This window comes from Pundamilia nyererei, unplaced genomic scaffold (genome assembly GCF_000239375.1).
Source record: "Pundamilia nyererei isolate P.nyererei 1_Seehausen unplaced genomic scaffold, PunNye1.0 scaffold00159, whole genome shotgun sequence".
NCBI lineage: Eukaryota > Metazoa > Chordata > Actinopteri > Cichliformes > Cichlidae > Pundamilia > Pundamilia nyererei.
The window spans coordinates 609,206-633,813 of record NW_005187560.1 but is presented as its reverse complement, the minus strand read 5'-3'; the positions used below and the strand labels follow the sequence as shown (position 1 = coordinate 633,813).

The 24,608-nt window shown below is 42.2% G+C and overlaps 3 protein-coding genes across 3 annotated transcripts in view; 2 read left to right on the top strand and 1 right to left on the bottom strand.

The window, feature by feature from the left end:
* Positions 1–1,094: 1,094 nt before the first annotated feature.
* Positions 1,095–4,119, bottom strand: ndufs6 (NADH:ubiquinone oxidoreductase subunit S6). The gene is made up of 4 exons (XM_005745467.2): positions 3,901–4,119; positions 3,541–3,594; positions 2,732–2,854; positions 1,095–1,307 (listed from the first exon to the last, which is right to left on the bottom strand). Exons 1-4 carry the CDS (start codon positions 4,042–4,044, stop codon positions 1,239–1,241), a joined length of 390 nt encoding a protein of 129 aa, XP_005745524.1. The 5' UTR covers positions 4,045–4,119; the 3' UTR covers positions 1,095–1,238.
* Positions 4,120–4,183: 64 nt separating this feature from the next.
* mrpl36 (mitochondrial ribosomal protein L36) lies at positions 4,184–5,985 on the top strand. Its single transcript, XM_005745468.1, has 2 exons — positions 4,184–4,452; positions 5,505–5,985. The coding sequence occupies exon 2, from the start codon at positions 5,515–5,517 to the stop codon at positions 5,893–5,895; it is 381 nt and encodes a 126-aa protein (XP_005745525.1). The 5' UTR covers positions 4,184–4,452; positions 5,505–5,514; the 3' UTR covers positions 5,896–5,985.
* Positions 5,986–10,263: 4,278 nt separating this feature from the next.
* The window catches only part of lpcat1 (lysophosphatidylcholine acyltransferase 1), a 21,785-nt gene continuing 7,440 nt past the window's right edge, over positions 10,264–24,608 (top strand). The window contains exons 1-10 of the mRNA XM_005745466.2: positions 10,264–10,541; positions 16,188–16,327; positions 17,992–18,206; positions 18,490–18,602; positions 18,735–18,795; positions 22,432–22,490; positions 23,569–23,603; positions 23,978–24,032; positions 24,149–24,231; positions 24,304–24,429. Coding sequence (XP_005745523.1) covers positions 10,455–10,541; positions 16,188–16,327; positions 17,992–18,206; positions 18,490–18,602; positions 18,735–18,795; positions 22,432–22,490; positions 23,569–23,603; positions 23,978–24,032; positions 24,149–24,231; positions 24,304–24,429 — 974 coding nt within the window. The 5' untranslated portion in view covers positions 10,264–10,454. The remainder of the gene's footprint in view (positions 10,542–16,187; positions 16,328–17,991; positions 18,207–18,489; positions 18,603–18,734; positions 18,796–22,431; positions 22,491–23,568; positions 23,604–23,977; positions 24,033–24,148; positions 24,232–24,303; positions 24,430–24,608) is intronic.

Genomic DNA, 24,608 nt, shown 5'->3' with positions numbered 1-24,608 from the left:
ATATATATACATGTATGATGCTGAAGAATATTACATTATGCTGGAGCAGCGCATTTAAAGGCGCTGAATAATGAAGCAGTGCAGTCAAACCCAGGACTAAAACACTGTGCGATTCACACGCTCAGTTTCATCTGAAGATTTTGCCCCCGGCAATGCCTCCAACCCATCCAAGCACCGCCTCTGAACCACTCAGACTTACCAACCGCAAGACCAACCAGTCAGCTCTCTGACACTGACCCGGCTCGCCTGCCTCATTTTAACAGTGCACCTCTCTCCCCTTCAATCATCCACTGTGGTCTTGACTATAGATGAGGTTAACTACAGCGTAAGCCTCACTTCCAGGAGTCACCAGGGCCAATTATATCAGCCTGACAACTCTTCCCAACCTGAGCTCCGTGGTGTGGAAAATGCAGTTCCACTGCCTGCATCACTGGGGACAGAACAGGGTAGTGCTGTCTGGAGCCCGAGCCAAGCGCAGGCCAATTTGGCATGCAGAGGTCTATGGAGAATAAGCCTGATGAAATATATATATGATCTTCTTCAAACATGTATTGTTCCACGCTGCTGTGTCCTATCAGACTGCCCCTCCACCCCCACCCAACAGTATCCTGGCAGAGCAAGACCTTCCAGTGCGGATCGTCGGGAGCCGACGGAGGAATGTTAAGGTCCTTTCAGCGCTCTTCATTGTAAACAACTGACAAAAGTCCTCTATCTATCATCTCTTTCATGTACTAAAGAAATAATCATAACTTTAAAGCAGATAACACTTTGGTGCACTACTTGTATTTTCATTGATTTTAATTACAAGTTTGCATCACCTTTCAATGCATTATATTAGAAAAAAATTAACTTTGCTGTGTCCAAAGAAGAAAATGTAAAACTTGTCTTATTTCCTGAAAGAAAGCCCTTCAGTCTGTTTCCAGCCTCAGAATAAACACATATGCAGGACTCTGCTGACCTCTGGCTGTCACAGGGTGGAACTGCATCGTATTAACCAAACGTACAGCAGCATCGGGGAATCTACAGTAAGAGCAGCAACTTATTCAGAGCTTTGCCTTCAAATCTACAAGAGCAATAATTAGAAACTGCCTGTACACATTTGACTGTCTACAAAACTTTGTGTAGTGCAGTCTTTGTCTTTATTCCAGGATGCTTAATTACAAAGAATGAACTCTCAGACAAGATATAATTTATTGAGCAATATGGAGATTTACACAGAGAAGCAAAGAGGAAATGTTTCAGTGATGATGCTTCTGCTTGAACTGCAGTCCACAGTAGCCGCACGTTCCCACTTTTGTGTCTTTATCCTGAAGACAAAAAACAAGAGCGTTTACAGTTTGGGAACATTACATCAAATAATCTTAGATTAAAACAACACTAAATAAAATTTTACAGATTATATGTGCAGAGTCAGGCTATAATCTCTCCTACTGTTCTACTCCAACCTACTGTTTGCCTAATGAAATCATAGAATTCGCTGAGTTTATCCATTTTAACAATGATGCCACACTGTTGGTAAAAGGTGGGGACATTATAAATCATTTGTATGTTCTGCAAAGCAAAAAAAAAGGATCTTCATATTTTTCAAACCCTATTTAATATTTAACACACTACTGTACACATTCGGGAAGTGAAGAGAGCAGCTGTTCTAGTTTTGAAATCCTTGCTTGAAACAAGATTTCAGCTCAAGAGCCCTACTGTTTTTTTTCGTTCAATCCATGCGGCATGTTAGTGGGGTGAGGTTAACTGGTGATTTTAAATTGGCCATAGGTGTGTGTGTGTGAGCACTAATGGTTGTCAGCCTCTTTGTGTGACCCCTGCAACAGACTGGTAACCTGTTCAGGGCGTACCCGCCGCTCTACTTGTAGCAGCTGGGATAGGATTCAGCCCCCCCAACCAGGAAATGGGTAAGTGGAAGAAAGACTCAGAAAGCCATGCTGCTAGAATACATGTACACTTTGTCCTGCTTACAAGTCTGGATAGCATCGGTAGCTTATTTTTGTTTCCAGAGACGGAGCCATCTTCACTATTAGTTTATGGCCTCGTCCTGTGCCTACAGAAATGGCCAATCAGGTAAAAGCCATTGTGAGATAATGGTTTCTGGTTCTTACGCAACTTTCAAAGTCTTTTGTTTGGCCTGTTTCAACTTTGTTCCAAAAAAAGAAGAAAAAAAAAGAAAGAAAGAAAGAAAGAAAAAACATGAAAAAAGAAATTGATCAATTTTATTTTCAGATAAAATCATATTTTTCCCAGGTTTGTATACCATCATGAATCAAATATTAAACCAAATATTAAACTGAATTTCATTTACATTTTATACAGCGTCCCAACATTTTGGGGTTTGACAGTCTTTTGGAGTCATCACTCAACCTCAGTGCTAAATAAACTTCATCGTTCCATCTGTCTATTTTCTTTTTCTTATCTAGTTCATGGTTTTGGTTGGCCTGGAGGCTGTCTTAGCTGTCTGAGGGTGAGAGGCGGCACAGAGACATCAGGCAAACTCTACACAGAAAGGAGGATTCAGAGCTAGGAGCTTCTTGCTGTGAGGCGATGGTGCTAACCATCATGCTGCCAGCTTCATCAGTGCAACAGCACCTTTGTGTTTTCTGAGATCCCTCACTGCACAAAGCTGCTAGGTTTAGGAGATTCATGCCATCTGATGCCTATCCCAGCAATATGAATACCAAGCACTTGAAATAGTTTTATCTTAATGGTGTCTGCAGGGTCTTACCAAGTTGATGTAGACTTTGGGGTGTCCCAGCGCTCCTCCGCCCCCATCGCAAGATACCACTCTGGCTTCGATGTCAGACACTGGCTCCTCTGCCACCAGGTTGATGGCAAAGTTCTTATTCACCTTTAAACAACAATACAAAGCAATTGTGTAAGTACTTTCCAAAACTCGGCGAGGAAGTCGCTAGGTGTGGTATGGGGACTCTGCACTGATGTGCATGTTTTCGTTGTTTTTTTTAAAGTATTTTCCAAGTGCTACTTAAAACAGCTTTTCCAAACATCGTAGTTTTAGTTTGGATGCTTACATTAATTTACTTTGCACACAGAAACAATTATTTCGCAAAAAACAAAAACTGGCATTGACCGCTGTCTTCAGTGGGATTCAAATCAGGGCTTTGTGCAGGCCAGTCAATAACGTTCACTTTGGTATTTTGGGGGCAGTTCTTCACCAGGAGCAACATATGTTCTGACTCGTTGTCATGTTTGAAGACAAAGCGATGACCCACATCTGACCTAAGGACGTGCTTCCAGTAAGCATTAATCTTTCTCCAGGTTGTCTTTAGCATACTTCAGTCTGGTTTAAAGTTGTATCTTCTGAAAAACTGAAGTTTTTCTTGGTCTGCAACCTCACAGTCTATTCAGGATTCCAGTGCTTGTCTTCTTTGAGACTACAATTCTCAGTTCTTGATTTGGTTAAGTTATTCACACAGTTTTGGCCTTGGATCTGAAAGACCTAGGCCCTAAACCCAGTTAGCAGGGGTTACACTAAGCTTAGCCAAATGAATAAATTGTTAAGTGCTTATTTCTTACCTCTTTCTGTTTGCCAACAAATCTGGCTTTCCTGTAATCATGCTCATCATACACCTAGGAGAAAAACACAAGTTACACGCAGCAGTTTACAGGCATCCTGTTATTTTGTTTATCTGTGATTTAACATTGTGGTCCTAATATGAGAACTGTTTTAAGAGCGGAACTAAATGAAACATTTAGATTTATTGCATTATATTGCATATTGTGTATGCAATATAATCAGTGACCAGCATTCAAATATCAAACATCTTATAAGCAGAGTAATTTGGAGCTGCAGGCGTCAGTAACACTATGCTAAGGTTAGCTAACGTTGCTCCATCGGGTAAAATAACAGTAACAGAGAGGTAGTTTTCAGCTCACCTGTCCGGTGTGAGTGATGGGCTCGCCGGTAGTGGAAACATCTACACTATAACGGTGAGTAGGTACTGCAGAAAGCTTCAAAGGCGAAACAAGCAGCTTAACATTTTTACTGAAGGACAGAACTCTGCCCACTGTGGCCGCCATGTTTACAACAACCTGCTTTCCCAGACTGCCTCGCAAAGGACGCTAATACCGAGGTTAATTTCGCCCCGAGTCTGGCTTTTCAGGCTCAAAGAAACTTTACCGGCGGCAAGCCTCAGCAAGGTGCCTTTATTTATTTTGACATATATTATAAAATGTAAAATAGTTCAAATTTAAAAAGACGGAATCCGAGACTGTTAGTATGGAGAAAGGGATGTGTTCTCCCACAAAACTAGCGAGAGGAAACTGCCTGAAAGGCAAAAATAAGGGCTTCACTATCCTATTACACACCGGAAGCTGTTGTATGTACTTGAAGCAAGAAAGCAGTGTGGTTCTTGTTGTGGCGATTAACACGTACTTACAGGGGCATAAATGAATTCATGAATTCAACTTTCTAGTGATTTCTGAAAGGTTTGTTTGTGTTGTTTGACTTTGTAATGTTTTCTGCGCAAGACTGTGTGAATGCTTATTCGGTCTAGTGCTAGCAGGTCAGCTCTGACATGCTCGTCTCCTTGGCCGTTACATAGTTCTGCTGTGTGGACACCGGGTGGTAATTTTTACATGTACAGAGTTTTTTTGTACAAGGAAGGTAGTAGCCTATAAATATATCATTTTTAAAGGCCCATGGAAGATTTTATTAAATTGGTGTGTAGCTGGTTAATGTGTTACGTACTAGGCCTCATGAGTAGTGCTTATTCTGCAATATGTTGCTGACTGTATTTTAAAAAACATGTTAATATGATTACCTTTGTTAGCCCAGGCTAGTTTGTTCATCTCAAATAGTATTAGAACGTTATTTAAGGCGGTGTATTGTGCTTTTTGTTATTTCCTCTCATTTATGTTGTGTTGCAATGGGTGATGCTTGTGTTATAAAGGCCGAGGTTTCAAGTAAAGAAGTCGGCATATGTGCAAGAATTTACTCTGACCAAAAAACTCAAATTTGATACTTTTTTTTTCTACTCTAAACATTGTATGATGTCAGTTATCACAGGTATTCCAAATGTGGTCATGTCAGGCACGCAGCTCCGCCTCATGTTAAAACTTTAGGTTTGTGAGGGGCAGCCAATTAGAAGAGTGCGGGCTCAAAGGGAGGGGCGAGGGAGCCAAAACAGGATGTTTTAGACAGATGAGAAACTAAGGACCCCAGGATAGGTCCATATGAATGAATGTTTTGTGATTTTGTGTGACAGTTTGATTCCCAATGAAATGTCACCTTCCCAGACTAAGATGACCTCTCTGGATGCCCTGTTTCACCTGACCAAAAGATTTTGATGCACTTATTTTAAACAGATGGTGAATCCACCCAATTAAGAACGTGGAGTTTCAGTAACTGTCACATTTTCAATAGTTTTTGCTTGATGAATGGCTAATACTTGCCTAGTGAAAAAATTAAGTAATCTTTTCAGCTCTGCATCACAACATGAGGAACTAAAAAATATCCTTTTTTGGAATTCTCTTTGCAGCTTTTCCGCCATGGCCCCCCTTCTGCTAAAGCATCTGGCTACCTCCTTAGCTAGGCAAGTGGCCCAGATGAGCCACTGGCGTCTGACCTTGTCCTCACCGGCAGCCTTTGTTCACAGATCTCTCTTTATGCTCACCGGCGGTTCTCGTGCATTTCTCCCATCATCGGCCAGCATCAGCTCCATCCAGCTCCCTTCTTCTGGCTTCTCGGCTCGGCGTGAAACCTCTCTGTTGGGACAGTGTCGGCATGTTCCCTGCGTTCAGCCCTCTGCAGGAATGAAAACCAAAACTGCCCTGAAGAGGCGCTGCAAGGACTGCTTCTTTGTTATAAGGAGGGGACGTTTGTTTGTGTTCTGCAAGACAAATCCAAGACACAAGCAGAGGCAGGGCTGAAGTGTTGTACGAGCGTGGGGGTGACTGCACCCAAGGCGTGGATATTTACGAAAACTGTGCTGAAGTAATAAATTGTTTGGCTGAAAAATACTTTGAAGTCTTCTCACCTCTCTACAGTTCCTCTTTTAACAACAAAAAAGACAAATTTTTTACGCATACTGAGCAAAACTCGTGAGCCGCCCTGTGTTTCTGCATGTTTTGATTCTGAAGCCAGGTGGGTTTTTTGGGGGGGTTGCTTGTTTTGTTTGTTTTTTTTGTCATTTAAAAAGAAAATGTGATCTTGAGCGATAGTTATCAGACTTTCTGAAGGTCTTTCAAAAGTTTTTCTTTAGACAGTGGCCTTGTTTTTCACTTTTTTTCAGTCCAGTTCTTGTACCTGACCATTTTCAGGTGAATTATTATTTTATTTGTTTAAACACTTAACACCGACCTATCAATCATTCAACCATTAAAAATGCACAAGTGTTGCTTCTATAGCAGATAACTTAGCAAAGAAACTGTAACCTGTGTCTTTAGGCACTTTGTTACTAGCAGCCTGTCTCAAAAGACATAATTACTTCTCACTTCTTTAGGGTAAGTGACTCAACTAAAGAAATGAGAAGTAATTATGTCTCAACTTGACTCAACTCATCTTGAGTCTATTAAAAAATGCCAACGATAACAAAGTTTTACAGGAGCAGAAAAGTATTTTTGCATCAACAAGGTCTGAAGCAGCGTGGGATCATCCTGATGGATGAACAGAACGAAACGTAGCCAACATCCAGAGCTTTAAATGTCCTTCAAGAACCCTGGAGAAATATTCCTAATGACTAAATAAAGGCATGACAAGAAAGCTGACCTAAAAGAGTTCAGGCTGTGTTGAATAATAAACGTGGTCATGCCAAGTATTGATTTTAAAGCTTGTGAGAATTGAACAGTGATATTGCCTTATATACTGTATTTACATTTATTTTTGAACCTATTTCCCATTTTTTTCCAAAGAAAATATAAATCAATGAGGGTTTGCTCAAGACATTTGCGCAGTACTATAGATAGATACATACATACTCAATGGCCACTTTATTAGGTAGAGTGATTCAGCTGTAGATGGTCAGAAAATCAGATAGCGGCAAGTAGTGATGTAGAGATTGTCAAGCTGACCTGGTTGTTGGTCCCAGGCGGGTATTTCAGAAACTGCGGTCCACTAGCAATTTCCCTTACTAGGGTTCACAGAGAATGAAAAAAGACAAAATATCCAGTGAGCAGCAGGGTGAAAATGCTTTGCTGATGCCAGAGGTCAACAGAGAGGGTCAGACCTCTAATAGTAGGATAAAACACCTGTACAGGAGAGCATTTTTAAATACACAGTAAAGTCTGACCTTGAGCTAGATGAGCTACAGCAGCAGAAGCCCACATCAAGTGCTGTTCCTCATCTAAGAACAGAAAACTGAGACTACAGTTCACATAGAATCATGAAAATGAGACAACAGAAGATTGTGTTGAAATGTTGCCAAGTCTGGTTAGTCTCCATTTCTCCTGCAACATTTGGATAGTGGGGTCAGAATTCAACATAAACAAAATAAAACTATAGCTCCACCCTGGTTCTGGCTGGCAGTGACGGTGTAAAGAGATGTTTTCTTGGACTCTTAAGTATAAATACCACAACCCACCTAGTGCAGTGCATTATGTAAAAATCATTAAAAATACAAACAAAAAGAAAAAAAAACGGGAAGATCTGTGCACTAGTTTTTTCTATGCTCTTTAAAATCAGGACCCAAATGAACTGACCAAAACTTCCACCACCGTCTTCTTTTAAAAAATATCTAAAACAAAAACACAAAATGAACACTGCACCGCATACACTTACTGATAACATGGTTTATTTTTATGAATACAATTTAAAATCATCATTTATTTTTTAAATGCAATAGAATTAACCAGTTAACACCTACAGGGGCATTGAAAACCCATTTATGGTTACACATACTGACATTTAGCAACCCCCAAAAGACAAATACAAATGTTTCAAAGGACTAAAATCCGTTACACACATCCCAGCCTTTACACATAAAATATAAAACAGTGCATCCGACAAACTGCAAGTGTTCAAAATCTCTGCCAAACAATGCTGGTTATTCAGCTGCGAGGGCTGTCCAGAGGTCGGAGCGCTGTGTGTGAGCAAGATGTAGATATTTCATGTATTTGTTTGGACAAATATGCAATATTTAAGGCACTTTTTTTTTATTTTTATGGCAGCCAATAACAGGAAGAAGATCGAGACTTTGATTTTCAATCAAAACAGTTTGTCTTGTTTTTAAATGGAAAAGTATTAAAAAAAAAATCTGTCATTATGCAAATGTTCATGCCTTTTTTTTCTTGCATTTTGATCAATCCTGGTAGATTATGACCAATCTATTGCAATGTCGCTCCTCTTATGACCTTTATGGTTGCTTCCAGCAGCATAACACATCATGTTACAAAGCTCAAATCATGTCAAACTGGTTTCTAGAACAGTGAGTTCAATGTACTCAAACAGCTTCCACAGTCACCAGATCGCAACCAACAGAGCACCTTTGGTGGAACTGAAGTTTCTAACAACATCAGGCTGAGTTCCATCATTCTTCCACAAGAGGGAGCCAAAGTGTGCATCATGGACGGTCGCTTTTCAAACCCCCTGTCACTTTTAAAACCAGTCACATTCAAAACTTTGGGCAAATTCTCAGCCACTGTATGTTTACTAAAGGCCAGAAAAAGGGCCATGAAACGCTCTGACTGACTGCAATACTCAGTCCCAAGTGCCGAAGAAACCAAACTGGTTGAAAGATGTTTGGCAACAAACACCGAGTGTACGCTGGCTTTGCTCGAATAAACTAAAGGTTAATATTTGCTGATGGAGGATCAGGGATTCGGAAAACGTGTGTACATGCACATATATTATTTGAACACTTCTAATTTCGCAAAAGCACGGCAGGAAGATTTGATCCAGTGTTTGGGACCATCCAATGGCTTTCCACTGAAGCATTTGGTCAAAGAAACACAGATTAAATGTTTCCTTTGTTTCTGTGTGAGCTGTGGAAGGTTGTCAAATAGGTAAGTCTGAGTTCACCTGGCAGACTCAGCTAGTGATTGCTGTGGGTCAATAAACGAGTCTTAATGCAAAGCGTCAGCCACAGGATACAATGTAAATCAGCCATCTGTGGCTTTGACGATCAACAGAGTCTGTTTACACGGGCATTTGCTGGCATGTAGAAAATAAATGACAGCAGAAATGGATGGGTGGATCAAATAGAGACAGAGGAAACAGGACTTCAAACGCCTACTGGACTTCATTGAAGGCAAATCACCCGAAGCATCTCAGAGGCGCCTTCCACAGCTAGTGAGACCGTGCGGTGTGCGAGCATCAGCAAGTGACGGTTTCAAACGTCCCCACAGCAGGTTCAGGTTCTTAGAAAAGGATGATCTTGGATTTCTTTCGCTACTGTATTATGATTATCAATTTGATTTTGATAACTGACCAAATAAATCAATATGCTACAATCACTTGCACATCACTTCATCTAGATCATACTACTCATTTCTTAGTTCTTTATTGAAGTAACAGCCGCTCGATTGCTGTAATCTGGCGAACATGTTGGTGGGCCTCAAAGAAGCAGTGGCTTTGATTCTCAATACTCCTCTACTCAAAATCATGTTGGTGTATTAGTTTTAGTAGAGGTAACGTGCAATATCTCTCGTTATATTGGCAAGGAGCCTTATGAAAGTGTTATATATGAAATAACGAAATTACATGTTTTTGCAAGTATATTTATGACTCTTTGTGTTTTTTCTACGTTATAATCAATTCAGTCCTTTAAGTTAAATATCTTTATAGAACTATTTCGTCATATTTGTTGCAATTTATGCTGTCCTCTTAACGAGATCTCACGTTTTTTTTAAATGTGAGACTGGTTTAAAGAAAAATACTGTTTTCATTCATGTGAGATATGCTTGGCAGATTATAGGCCTATTTACAACAGTTTAAATATTTATATATTATTTTTACAATCACCGGACGTTTTTTGGCCCAACTCAGAGTCTTCTGTTATAGATGACTGATTATAAGAAGGCAGATGTGTCAAATTTGATTGCTCTGCACTGTCGTTGCTTTCAAAGTAAAAGCTTCAACACGATGGTTTAAATAACAAGCTCGATGTGAGCTTCCAGCTTAAAAGACTAAAAAAAAAAAAGCAATGATTTTTTTCATGTGCGGTAAATAGCATGGTGTTCACCTCAGTTCAGTTTTATGAATTTTTTTTGTTCACTTTAGCGTCATTACAATGAGGAGGAATTGCGTTCGTTTTATTTTGAAACCTACAACGGGAACACAAACACAGTCGCTTCTTCCGGTTTCATCTAGCTGGCTTGATCTGAAGCATGAGGTGAGCGGCACACCTCTCCACCCAGTCAGCATCATCGGTGTCCGTGACAGAGTGACAGACTGAGGGGGAAGACTTCTCCAGCAGAATAAAATCAGCGAAAGAGTAACAGGACACACTGAGGCACCATTTTTCTTTTATTATTTGCGGGTTAGGTCGTTCACCATGAAGCCTTCAAACAGTCGCCCTTCAGGAGGGGGTAAAAACCCCTTCGTGCACGAGCTCAAATTGACCATGACAGAAAAAATAAAGGTAAGGCAGTAAAGATAATAACAAGTTATAAACTGTGTTTGTCTAAGATGATGTTAGATAGACATATTCGTCCGTCCTCGTACCACAATGTGCTGCTTGTTTAGTGACTTTCCTACTTTCCTAAACTTTACCGACGCTTTAATGACGCTGTTTTTTCATGACTCTTATTCGTTAATGTTGACTGGAATAAAAACGGACGAGGAAAACACAGAACACGGATAGGGTTTCAATAACCGACAGCAGTGTGATAATGCTGTGTGGCTGTCTAGGAAAAAAGTTGTTTCCTGGTTCAGGTCCGACACTCAGCTGAAATAAAGACAAACAGGTTAAAAGGACAAAAACCGTGCGGTGACAAATCTAGTTTCTGTGCCCCTTTAAAAAGCAAAAGTTGTGTCATAGCGGATTTAAAAACATGCTGTGAATTCATTCAGTGTTGAGGAAAATCATGCAAGAGTAAGAGCTCCTTTTTTGTCTTTTTTAAAAAACGTTTGAATGAACTCTATTTTCTCAGAGATAAACAGCAGCACCTGTTCAGTCTTACCCACACAGCAGCACCTGCCATGCAGACCCATTTCCTGCATTGTTGGTGTTATCTGAAGCTTTGTGGGTTCATTGTGGAGTCAGCCACTTTCCTCACATTTTCCTGGATGGGTGTGTAAAGCCAGTCTTGAATCTTAATTGACCGTCTTTTGCATATCAGACATTTGCATTGTTTGTTTATTTAATGTTTTGTTTAATGACAGGCCTATTGTGGATGGGAAGACCTTGCAAGACCGAAACCCTGTGCACTATCATATTGACCTGATTAGCTGGCACAGTGACACATGCTAATCAGCCCAACATACACTTCACTTCTGTTAGGCCACAGTTCTGCATTTCCAGCTGCTTCCTTTCACTGAGTGCACACACAGTTGGGCTGTGTTTACGCTTGAGTTTTAGCCGACGGCTAAACAAGCTGACAGCTAAACAAGTTTAATGTGTACTCAGATAGTCCTCATTAGGCTGCCGGAGTGGTGAAAGCCTGCACAGCAGTAAGAAAAGCAAAGATGGGAAAAGTACAGTTTAAATAAGGCATGTGCTCTAAAGCATGGAAATGTAGAAAAGACAGGACAGCTGTGTCTTCATTCCTGCATCAGTTGGCTCGCTGCTGGAGGAGAGCAGTATGGCTGAAATGATTCCTCATTAATCAAGCGGTTCAGCAGATTTTCTGACTTAAGTGATTTAGGGTCTGCTGACAGCATGCCAGTGTCCTAAACACAAGTTACTGATCAACTGAAAATCATGTTATCTAGTTAAAGGTATATGTGAAAACATGAAGAGAGCCCTGATCGACCCCCTCAGGTTACCTCTCCCATAGCTCCAGGGCCCAGAGGTGTCTGCTTTCATGCTCAACGAAACATACAACGGTCTGAAAATTGGTTCACTGCTGCCTAACCATTAACAAATCCACCGAGATAAGATGACTGGAAAAAAAAGGCCTGTGTGTGTTTATTATCAACCACTTGACATTGGCTTGCTGAAAGCTTTTAACTCCACCGTCCCCTCTTATTAGTGCCTGAGTGTGTCAGTTTTTCAGTCGGCGTGTGCTTTAAGTTGGAAGCGTGTTTGTGCCATATGACCGCAGCGGGTCATCGAAGGTAAACTTGACCATGTGTGTGTCTGTGTCTGGTTCACACCTCCTGCTGCTCTGCTTCCAGAGGGACGCTTTTCCACTTGCAGAACCTGTGAAGGGTTTATACGCTCGTGTAAACAAACACACGTTTTGCCTGAAGGAAAACAAGGAAAGCGACAAAACGCAACTTCCTCAGTGCTTTTGTTTCTAGAGATATGGCTGCATGGTTGCTTAATGCTTATGAATCTGTTTGCTATAGACAGTAGATTGGTGCTGCTCTTCCTGGAATGTCTTTTCTAACTTCCCAGCAAACATGATCACAGCACCGTAAACCAACCAGGTCAGCAAATGAAGCTCATTCCAGCTGAGTCACGCATTACTGAATGGCCAACAGCTGCCAGCTCTCAAGCTCACAAACAAAATGCCTGTGACATTAAACAGAGCTGCGATGTCCGGCGAATGGATGGGGATTAATACCAGACACGGCTTTAACAGTGCGTGTGTGTATAAAGTTGTGTTTCTTTTGGCTTTGATCTGCTACTGCCTGGCTTCAGTTCCTGCTGCACGGGCAGCCGAAATATGACAAATGGTAGGACAGGCTAAGTGCTTCCTGGGTACGCATTCACTGCCTCAATGAAAACAATTAGCCAAGAGCAATTACCTTCCTAACGGGTTAAAACTGTAGCGAGCCACAATACACAGGGGAGCAATGTATCTTGGGAAAATGGTTTGTCAGCGGAAGTGTTAAAATATTTTAGTGGATTTTGATCCGTTGTAATCGTCATCAAGTTTACCATTTATATGAGGATTATTTTTTCTGAAATATGTGGTTTGTTGAACCTCTAAAAATTGAAACACCCATCATGATATCCCAGTAGCAGTCACTCTTATAGCCTCAATCACACAGGCCCAGAGGCCGAGCCCTGAGACTGCATATTCCCCGCAAGTGGTGTCTTGGGGTTTCTGGTTATTGTGTGAAGTTGGTCACAAAGAGGGTGCTAGACCAAAAACTTGCTTGTGATTGATTTAGGGACTATCAGATTGCTGCAGATGCCACTAGTCTGCATCGAAGACACTGACCGGTCTGCAGATACTTGCTAACAACCACTAGTAGTGAAACTTTTAAAAGTGTGACGCTGTGAGGTGCAGACAAAATGTGCACATCTGCAGCTCTGCATGTCAATTCGTGCAGCACAACCTGTAGAACATGGTCTCAGAATAATTTTTAATATTTCTTTGTACAAAGGGGAGCCAATAACTACAAATTCTGTGTTTTCACCTACAAATGACACATTTTGCCACATGTCAAGCAGAAATAAATATTGTAGCTGTGCATCTATAGAGCCAGAGGTCGAGGGACTTTAGGTCAGAAATAATAAAACAGTTCAATCTTGATGGCAGTGGTCTCTACCGGGATGACATTTCCCCGATCTATAGGGCATAAGAGGTCACTGACTGGTTTAATGAATATGGAAATGACATGAATCATATGCTATAGCCTTCACATTCACCAGATCTTAACCTAAGTGAACACCTATGGGAGAATACTGTTCCATCACATCTAGCTAACTTTCTGCTGCCTGGCCAGACCCCTGTGTGTTTTTTTTTTTTTTTTTTTGTCACATGCCAGATGTTTTGCTTTGTGTCTTTATGTGTGTAGAAAGTGAAAGTAGTGAGAAGTAAGATAGACTGAGTCACTACATTCCTTAAATGTCTCCTGAAAGTGTTAACGCAACTATACATAGGGATGTACACGTATGCGTGTCAAGACTGTAGATTCCTAGAATCTCTTTAGCATTAGGTACAACAGAGCAACCTCATCAGTTACTATGACATGACAAAGAAATTCAGTGACTGCTTTAATCTGAGTTGTTTATACATTTTTTTAGTGGGTGAAGGATTAAAACGTTCAATATTGAACAAATTGTGCGTCAATGTACAATAAGAAAAAAAATCTACATCTGTTGATCTGTAGTCACTTTTATTCTGTGTGCTGTAAGTGAGCTCAGTGCTCTTGAAGTGCATTTCTACTGCAAATTTCAAATCTTTAGTCAAGGATCAGCCGGCGTTCTCCTAAAACACTGGAAATTGCACCCCTCTGCCCCGCCCCTGCGTTTTCTTATGCCACCTCTTGAGAAAATGTCAGCAGATCCTCCCAGATGGACTTGTTAAGCTCTGATGGTGACGCACAAGCTCGGATGGGTGGAGAGAGGCGTTCGAGCATTATAAATCACCCCCATTGCTGTTTATTTATTAATGCAGCCCTGAAGAGTGCACCTGGGTTCCTGCAGATAGACAACTACACAGGGAAGAAGAGAAAGATGGAGCAGGAGGGGAGGGGGGGAGGTTACATATGACTCCCTTGAGGGGTGACAAAAAACACACCAGTGCAAAGTAGGAGGAAAACTATAAAAGGAAGAACAGCAAGATAAATGCAGGTACAGCTGAGCGACTTGGAATAGAGAGTGAGAGACTGATGGATGGATACGCGAGAAGCATGATTGTAGATCACTGTAAGGCAGGCTTGGAGCTCAATGAGAGGGGGAGCGCAATAAATGTGTAGAATGAAGGGATCAAATAGAGGTCATACGAGCAAAACGAAGGAGCTTTTAAATGTTACACAGTTTGAATTTGCCAAATCTTTGTCATTACACAGTAAGAGAAGTCATGACAGGTCAGTCAACTCAATTTATATCCTTATCATCCTGTAGTTTTATCCTTTTTACCTGCGTATTTATGTAAAATTATTGCGAACTAAACCCAACACACGTGAACTTTTGTTGGCTAAACCCAATGAGAGTCATCCAGTCACCACGAGTGACCTTTACTAAACAGAAACACTAACAGAATCCTTTATGGTCATAACATTAGGCAATAGAAGTAGCAACTGTCAGATCTGAGGCTTATTTAAGGTAATTCATGAGTAATCCCAGAGATTTGATGTGTAGTCATGAACTCTGGTGAACAAACAGAATTTTCAGGGGTTTTGTCAGAAAAAGGATGTGCGGCACAACCTTTCCAGGAGTGGACATCCCACCGCATTCAAAGACCAGACTGTTGAGTGCTCAGGCTACAGGCCTCAGTTAGCATGTTAAAAAAAAACATGTCAGCACATCTCAGGTTTGTAAAGATGCAACTGGACAAACCACAAGACTTCTGGAACCTTGTCCTTGTACAGATGAGACCAACTGGTTTAGATCAAACACAGCATATCGGCACACCTAATACCTCACACCAACTGTCACGCACAGCGGCAGAGGGGTGATTTAAAGCACACGATCTAGACACATTGTCATCATTGAGTCGACCATGAAGTCTCCTGTATACCGAATGATTCTTCAGTCTTCACTGCAAGTAGAAGATGGCTTTAGTCAGCATGGTTCAATCGGTTGATTTGGGAACTGCTGTTCTTTAAAGCTTTGATATTAGCGATGTTGGAGTTGAGGTTTTTTGTAGGAACAAAGATGTAATAAGCAAACGCTGGATCTGACTGAGAACCTGAGGATGCCGTGTATACTCATTCAGTAGCAAATTGCGAGTCACGGGCTTGCCACACCCAAAAACACACAAATAATGGGATCTTTTACATAGAGTCTGGTTTCAAACGACACCAGCAGTAGAAAGGGCTGTGTGTGAATAAGAGTATATTTTAGGATGATTTGCTGTTAATATATTGAAATAAACGTTGTTTAGATGCAAACACAATTAAGCCTATATCCTCCCTTTATTCTTACTTTAGGTAATCGGCATTGATAGTGCAAACTGCTGATTTGTGTTGGGCCTTTAAAGCGAGATTAGACGAGCACAGTTAGTGTTAATTATGTGGTTTTGTGTTCTGCTAAAGGCACAGATGGAGTGTTGACACTGTAAAATGTAATAGCATGTTTCTCAGCTGTGTAGGAATGTATGCTATGCTAATTATTGTTTTTTTGACAGTTGGCTAAAACACAGCAGGGATGTTACAGTAAACAGCAGGTTGTTGAAGTGCAGCAGAAGTGTAACTGTTTGTGTCTCTGTGTGTTTTGTCCCTGCAGATAGGACTCATGTCAGTTACAGTTTTTCCGGTGCGGCTGCTGCTGGTCTCTTTCCTCATGCTGCTGGCGTGGCCCTTCGCCTTCACGGCTTCTCTGGGACGTTCGGAGTTTGCGATCGAGCCTCAGTCGTGGTGGAGGAGGTGGGTTTGTGTGAAAGCACCCATGTGCTACTAAGACTTATGGGATTAGACAGAAATGTGTGAAAATCTCAGCATCCTGTAAATTGTATTGCAATATATAATTATAAATTGAGATGCTGACTGTTGCCCACTGTCTGCTCAGTATAACATCAGCATGCTGGTATGCTTTTATACAAACGTTAGTTGTGTGAATAATTAGAGTGCAGCACTCTGTCATTTTTACAGGTTCTTCGTTACTGACAACCTCTAAAAAATAAAATATTGAGCCCATTGTTGTATTTAAAACACAGAAAACACAACATTAGTGAAAAAGACTGTGGATTAATAAAAATTGTTGCTAAAAACATGAACAGATTTAGCCACTCACTCACATTCTGAAGATAAATATGTCTATAGCAGGGGTCTGATGATGAGTGTCATATCAACCATTGCATTAGCAATAAATTTAATAACGCTCTATATCAACAGTTACACACTATACAGAACAACTTTATAGAATTATATTTGTTCGCAGATGTTGGCAAATCAGCTATTTTGGAAAAAAACCCCAAACAAACACTTTTTATCAACAAGAACACCAACAGCAAAGGAACTATACAACAGAAAACGCAATGCTATTTATGGTCTCCTCACAACACTGATAAGAAAAATAAACTGGGCCAATATGGCATGTTTGTTAATACAGAGACACACATGTTAATGTGATCTCTGGTCTCCCACTCAGAGACACAGGTCTCCGAGTGTCCAGCATTCAGAGGCTACCTGAGGACACTCGTGTGGAGCCAAATACTGGCAATAAGGCCTCTGCAGTGTTCTTAAGACAGTAAAACTTGTCAGGTAGTGACGTCCAGCAGGTGAGAATGAAAGCTCTGTGAACACGCACAGCTGTGGATTCCAGCTGCGTCCGTAGTTCTGCAAACTTTGACCCCCACAGAGTCGAGCTTTTCAGTTCAATCAGCTGCATTTCAGTGTCCTCTGTGTCCAGCCAGTTAATGCGAGACAAATCCAGCTGCTCATTAAAGCTTTCTGGTTTGATCAGAAAAGAAAACATTGGTCCAAACACCTGAAGGTCTTCGAATGTATCCATGTATTTCCGTGGTGTAGGGCTGTTCGATATAACGATATATATCGGATGAGGATATAAAAACATCTATCGTTTCATTTTACGCTATCGTTTGTTTCGTGGTGTCGCAAAATAAACTGTTTACAGCAATATTTTTTTTTCATCGTTTTCATGGTCACTGTTCTCTCTTTTTCTTATATTTAATATAACCACACTACAGACGGACAAGCGACTGTTTTTATGCGTTGTGGTTAGCAACAACGCGTGTCCGCTTGTTTATGTTCCACATAGACCTTTCACAATAAAGCTCAAGATCATGTGAATCACGTGAAAGAGCAGATTATTTACGGATGAGAAGTAAAAAAAGAGCTGCCAGGTGCTAAAACATAAACCTTAGAGTCAAACGTTAGAACAGGCTTTTCCCCGCAGCACGCCGTGTAATAAATGCTCACAAAGAAAACGGCGGCCGTTACAACTTATGTCTAAAAATGTATAGTTTCATGCATTGGGTGAAGTGTCGGGAAGTGTAAATTTCAACATCGCTTGAAAACTCTGCCAGCTAGCAACGTCCCTCTGCAGCTGTCTGTGTGTCCTTCGTCAGGTTTATAGACCTGTGTCTAAGAGCGATCATGCGAGCCATGTGGTTTTGCGGAGGTTTCCACTGGATCAAAGTGAAGGGACAACGGGTAGAACCCTCTGAAGCGCCCATCCTCACTGTGGCACCACATTCTTCTTACTTTGATGCCATCCCAGTCACTATGACCATGTGCTCCATAGTCACCAAACTGGAAAGCAGGAGCATCCCAGTCTGGGGCAGTAAGTGCACATTTACTGAAATTCCTATACTAATGTACAGCATATGCACAATGTAACAGAATGCATTCAGACAGGTAACTAAATAGATTTAGCTGAGCTATAGATGTCTTTCTGTCTTTCTTTCTGTCTTTCTTTCTTTCTTTCTTTCTTTCTTTCTTTCTTTACAAAGACTGCATTCTGTTAAGTCAACTCTCCATCAGTTTTCTTTTATTCAGTGTTTTGAACATTAATTCGCTTGTTGTGGCTTACTTCCAAAATCCACTTCTTCATCATCCTCTTCCAGCTTTGATCAGCTACATCAGGCCAGTGTTCGTGTTTCGGTCAGACCAAGACTCGAGACGAAAAACTGTCGAGGAAATCAGGCGGAGAGCGTGCTCTGGAGGGAAGTGGCCTCAGGTAAACTACATGCATATACGCATAAGGGCACAGAGATGTGATCTCAGCTGACACCCGGGAATTTAAAGGTGATAAATTAAAAGCGAGAGCAAATTCAAACAAGAAATGAAGAGCGATTTGTGTCTGTTGCAGATCATGATATTCCCGGAGGGGACCTGCACCAACAGGTCGGGTCTAATCTTATTCAAGGCTGGTATGTATTCAGTCCACTTCCTGCTTTGGCCTGACTGTAAAGATAGTCTTGTTGTGTGTTTATTCTTACTGGTTCTCAATAAAACTGCTCTGAACTCGTCATGCATGCAAACTACCTTGATAAAATCTCATTCATTTCCATCTAGACCCACCATCAAGTCAGAAATTTTCACTCGATGGTAAAAGGCTCACTATTGCACTGTAAATGAACCACGGCAGCCCCGTTCATGTTTGCTTGCATTTTAGCATCTACGTTTATTTCCACAGTTGTTGGTGCTGTAACACTGCAGTGTTAGGCTGCGGCTTTCCAGCCACCAGCCTAACACACACCAGCAACAACAACCACATTAAACAGTCACAGACTTTTAAGCCAGTGAGGTGTGATTGCGGATGCCGCTCAGGTGTGTCCGCCTTCCCTGTAGCGGCACTGCAGACCACACCCCGCTACATACCCGCATCGCCCAACTGAGGCCGGGGAGCCATCTGGCCCAATCAGCCCTGACCGTCGGCACCCCCGGCCCAGCTACTGGGAGGTGTCCATTCAGGTGACCACCCACGTATCCAGTGGGGCTGGTGACGAGGTGGGTCTGGGGACCAGCAGCTTGGCGGGCGGCTGCTGCACAGGATCACACAATGCGCCAGCCTCTGGTGGAAGTGAGGCCGGTCCGGACAGCATGTGGACCTCTGGTTTGGCAGGAGCCTCGCGCGCCTCGATCTCCATCTCCAGCTTGGCAGGCACCTCAACCTCCATCTCTGGCTGCACCGATCTCTCACACACCTCGTCCTCCACCTATGGCTGGGCAGGTGCGTGAGTCAGTGGTGGGCCCGGCGGTTGCTCAGAGGCCCTCCTTTGGGGAGCAGGAACAGGTGTAGGCCCCTGCCTGGCAGCAGCTGCTCCCACCCATGGAGTGGGTATGGGCGCGGTGGCTGGCTGCATCCTGCCTGGCCTCACCCTGGTGGTCAGGATGGGCGCCAGAACAGTCTGGACCTCCTCCACTCCCTCGCTATCGGGGAATGCCGGTGGGGGTGGCAGCGGTGCTGGCCAGAACCCGATCAGAGCTGCCAGATTTTCAATCCTCTGCCTCCCACGTTCGATCCGGTCCGGGAGTTCTTCCTGCTGGCAGCGTGACACCGCCGGCTGCAGTTCCGCCATGCCGCCTGCTGGGTTTCGGCACTACTTTAAATGAACCATGGCAGGCATCGCACCACAGACCATACCCCGCCACATACACCATCTTCCCCCTTTGCACAACTTCCAAACAACAGACTAACCGACTAGTTGCAAGCAGCGTAGTCGAGTAAACTCATTTTACCTACAGCCGACTTTGAGCGTAAGTGGGACCGACCGGTGAAACTACATGATTTAATGTGTAAAATTTCAGAAAAAGTTCAGGTAGTTCACTGCGCAGACTATCGTGTAATCACAAAATAGAAAGTTGTCGTTAATTCACAGAAAAATATCTTTTCTTTTCTTTTTTTTCTTTTTTTAAGTAAACTTTAGTAGATAAAAAAACAAAACACCCCAAATAGTTGCTAAAATCCAATGTTTGGTTGTTTTTTTTTTGTTTTGTTTTTTACATGTAATTGTTTATCTATTAGTTCATTGCTCATGTTGTAGTACGGATGGCACTGGGGGGTGGGGGTGAAAATACGGCTAAGTTCAAAATCTATGTGCTCCTTCACATTTTCTAAAGCTGTCTAGTGGACTAGATTGGAGTCTTGACCGGCCTGATTCTGGCCCCCGCACCTTATGTTTTACTTTTCTAAAAGGATGAAACAAATACATGAATAACTTCATGTATCCCTTTAAAACATTTGTGACAATTAGGTTCATTGTTGCCTTTGTTGCCTGACGACTGTTTGGTTATAGTTCTCAGTAGTGGGTGTGTCTGTTAATGGAGACACTTGGTCTGTTTGCTTTGTTCAGTATACATTTCACGTAGTGTGCGTGGACTTGTAAACGATTATGTATGAATGAGGCTGACTCCATAGCTGCCAACTCGAGGTGTAGATGTCTGGTTAAATGAATTTCTCTTTTGACACAGTGAGTCTGGAGGTTCGGTGACTTGCTTCAGGACACAGAACTGTTGCACTCATCTCTTTATGGTCTTGCTTTTCTGCTCACATCCCGTGTGTGTGTGTGTGTGTGTGTGTGTGTGTGTGTGTGTGTGACGTTGTCAGCTATTGTTCCCTGCCTGCTCTGTCTAATCCCCTTGCTTCCAGTCCATAATTCGGCCATTCGCAGTGAGCCTTGTGGGTCACACTCTGTCCTGCTTTCACTCACTGTGTGTGTGTCTGGTTAGATCATTGTGCGATGTGTTACCGGTCCTCTCTGGATGTGTCTCCTCTTGTTACATCTCATCACTGGCTCCCAGCTCAACAGATAAACTGTGTGTGTGTGTGTTAATGTGCTTAAGCCACCTGTGTGTGAATGCACACTGCAGTTATGTCCTTTTCTCGTTTCAGTCTCTTAATAGAGCGTTTCTTTCCTCATCTGTCTGCCTGTCCTCTTACTATAGTCCCGTCATTATCATTCAGATGCTGCAGATCTCTTTCGCTCCTCTTCACGTTCTCACAGTCTCACGAGAAAACCGATTAATTATAACTTTATTCATTTTAAATGCAGGTCTCAGCCACTCATCAGTGTTTGTTGGCGGAGACTCGTTGTTGATTTACACTCTAGTTAATATGCCAGCTCTCCATCAGCCTTTCCATCGCTGATATTAAACAACTATTAAAATCCTCCTCGCCCTGCCTCCAGGGCTTGTTATTCAAATACACGCTGAGCTAGGTGATTCATGATGCATGCGTCTGGTTTTCTTTTACTTACTTACTGTAATTTTTTCAGGTTGTTGTGTAGTTAGCTTTATGCGTTTCATTTACAGGGTACAAGGAACTTGTTATATATTAGATATCTCATTTCTATTTCTTTTTTTCTAGCAACATTTTCTTGAATCTTGGAAAAAGAAAACCCGGTTTTAAATCTCCACCAGTGGATTATAGGACAGTTTTGATGATTTGGTGACTTTCAGCTTGAGCTACATGTTCACTGTTTTGCTGTGATATAAGCAGCTTCATTCACAGCAGCATCAGGCAGATGTTTTATCCATCAAAACTCTAAAAACCTATTGTATGGTCTGTGGCCAGCATTAAACAGCAGACACACAAAGTTGGTAAACTAATATTTGTAACCCTTTGCAATCCATTCATAAGTTACTGAATAGCTTGAGTAGGTCTTTGTCCAGTGATAAATATTGTATGTAGCTTTTATCAGCCTGCCCATCATCAGCAAGATATAATAGAATTCAATGGAAACGCTCTGTCCCTGTTCCCGATGTTATTTTGAGGTTATGATCTTATCACTCACTAAACCAGTTGATGCAGTCCAACTCTATTCTTTTTCTGTACTCATAAAATCTATTTGGAAGCCCCTCCCCATCATTTTCCATCAAATACTGTTAATTTCTCAGTTACTTTGACTCTATAAAAACAAATAAATTTGACGTGTGACATGCCTGACACAAGATAAAGAAGTAGGATTCAAATAAAGGCTTTGAGCTGGGTTTGGGGACAATCGATCACGTTTAACAATACCAGATTGTTCTCATCACCTTCCTCCTCCTCTTGTCTTCCTCAGGTGCTTTCATCCCAGGACTCCCAGTGCAGCCAGTGATACTACGCTACCCAAACAAACTGGTATACACCATAAATCTTGTCCTCTTCCTTTTGATCCTATTCTGTGGCTCCTCCCATACCTGCAGCTTTAGACGTAGGTCACGTCTATAGTGACTCCACGTACACTATACACACCCACACTGACACGCCTGTGATGCAGTGAATTCTTTCCTTCGCATTAGTGTGTTCCTCTTGTGTTGAATGAGCTCATGTTGTAGTGGGATGATATTTCATCCTTTGTTTGTCTCTCACGCACACACGCATCGTACATACGTGCGCATGTACACATGCACACAGAGGTGTCATGTCTCTCTCTCAGCACCTCTCCCCGCTCTTTCATTAAACATGCAGCTCCTGTTACCTCGTTTTTCTTTTCATTCCCTCGAAAGCCTTTGTCACCGTTTCCCGTGGTGCTCGGTGTACTCACTGCACTGACGTCTTTGACACCGTGGCACCGCAAGACGGTTAAGTGAGGCAGAGAAGGTGAAAATAAAGGACAGGGTGACTGCTTCTTAGTTTGTTTTTTCTCTGCGCACCACAAGATGTGCTTCCATTCAGTCTCTTTGCATTTGTTAATTTAGTGATGGCCGCCTTCTTCGATGCGAGGTCAAGTCAGGTCATGTTTGGCAGCTCTCACGTTATGAGACTGAGTGTGGAATAGCAGCACGCAGGAAGTGTTGTGGAATTAAGGGGGTTTTATGTTTTTTTAATTTTTTTTATTCTTCTCTCGGTTGGGGGTGAGGGGAGGGTCCACAGCTTTATTTCAGTCGTCCTTCCTTCAGGGGAGCGTCGCTATTGGTTAATGCAATTTTGAATCGCAGCCTACCTTGTGTCTGACTTTTAAATGTGATGGCCATGACCCTTGCCTTGAACAATATATTAGACTATTTCCATCTTATAAAATAGAAAGTGAGGTGTTTTGCTTTCACAAAGCAAAGAAAACAATATTCTGCAAACCAACAGGTGGTTTTTCTATACAGGCTAGGATCTCTGCTATGTTTCACTGTAATAAGTGTGCCTCACAGTGATTATGGATACATAAAGAGTTTGTGGATTTGTATAAAACTGCTTCATGGGGTGTTTGGTTCTCTCTCCACAGGATACCATTACATGGACGTGGAAAGGTCCCGGAGCGTGAGTGTTTCTTTCTCTCACACACCTTTACAGTCACTGTGGGAATACGCTGGGAATATGTCTGCGAGGCTGTGTGTCCAGGACACTTTTGTTCCATCAGGGAGCGTTAAAAAAAGCACAGCATGCAAAAAAAACACACCAAAAAAGGGACCAGGTGCTGTTTTTTTGGCCGACCAGAGCAGAGAGGTGCATGTGTAACGGGCTGGTTAAAAGCAAACATCGTCCTCGGGTGAGATCGACTCCAGCGCATTCCCAGGGTTACATAGAATATACACAAAACAACAACACACACAGTCTCCCACTCTGTGTTATTAAAGTTACAAGCTGTTTGTTTCCATCAGGGTGTAGATGAAGCTGTTTGTTCTGTCTTCCAGGTTTCACATTTTGTGGCTCACTCTGTGTCAGCCTCATAACTCCATTGAGATTGAGGTGAGCGGTTTCGTATGACAGAAGTCAGCAAACTGACTTATTGCAATTCATTATTATGTTGCCGAGCAGTATGATCAGTGTCACAACAACAAGACTGAGTTGAACTCTCTCTTTAGTACTTGCCTGTTTACAGTCCATCGAACGAGGAGAAAGAAAACCCCGCGCTGTTCGCCAGCAACGTCAGAAAGCTCATGGCCAAGTAAGTGTCCGATGATCAACGCACGCTTGCTTTGGATGTTCTTGACTCAAAACTTTTTCTCTGTCCTCGTAGGGCGTTGGACCTGCCTCTCAAAGACCTGTCCTTTGATGACATTGAGATCAGCCTATCGCGCGGCCCTCTGGGCATATATGATTATCGCAGCCTCCTAGAGTTCAACCAGCTAACATGTCGTTTAGGGTAAGTGGTGGGAGACTGGAACGACTAGTTAAACTGCTTGGTTGATGGGTGCTGAGTAGGGATGGGTACCGGTGTCCGGTGCCATGATGGCACCGGTTCTGACATAAACGGTAGTAACCAGACCGAAAAGCAGCGCACATTTCGGTGCTTTATTTCGGTGCTTTTTTTCCCCTGAGCTG

Excerpts from the sequence above, each read along its gene's own strand:
- mrpl36 (XM_005745468.1), top strand. The coding sequence starts at position 5,515 with ATGGCCCCCCTTCTGCTAAAGCATCTGGCTACCTCCTTAGCTAGGCAA.
- ndufs6 (XM_005745467.2), bottom strand. The coding sequence starts at position 4,044 with ATGGCGGCCACAGTGGGCAGAGTTCTGTCCTTCAGTAAAAATGTTAAG. Across the intron at positions 3,595-3,900 it reads CCATCACTCACACCGGACAG|GTGTATGATGAGCATGATTA; the intron begins GTGAGCTGAAAA and ends TTTTTCTCCTAG. Across the intron at positions 2,855-3,540 it reads TTGTTGGCAAACAGAAAGAG|GTGAATAAGAACTTTGCCAT; the intron begins GTAAGAAATAAG and ends TGTTGTTTAAAG.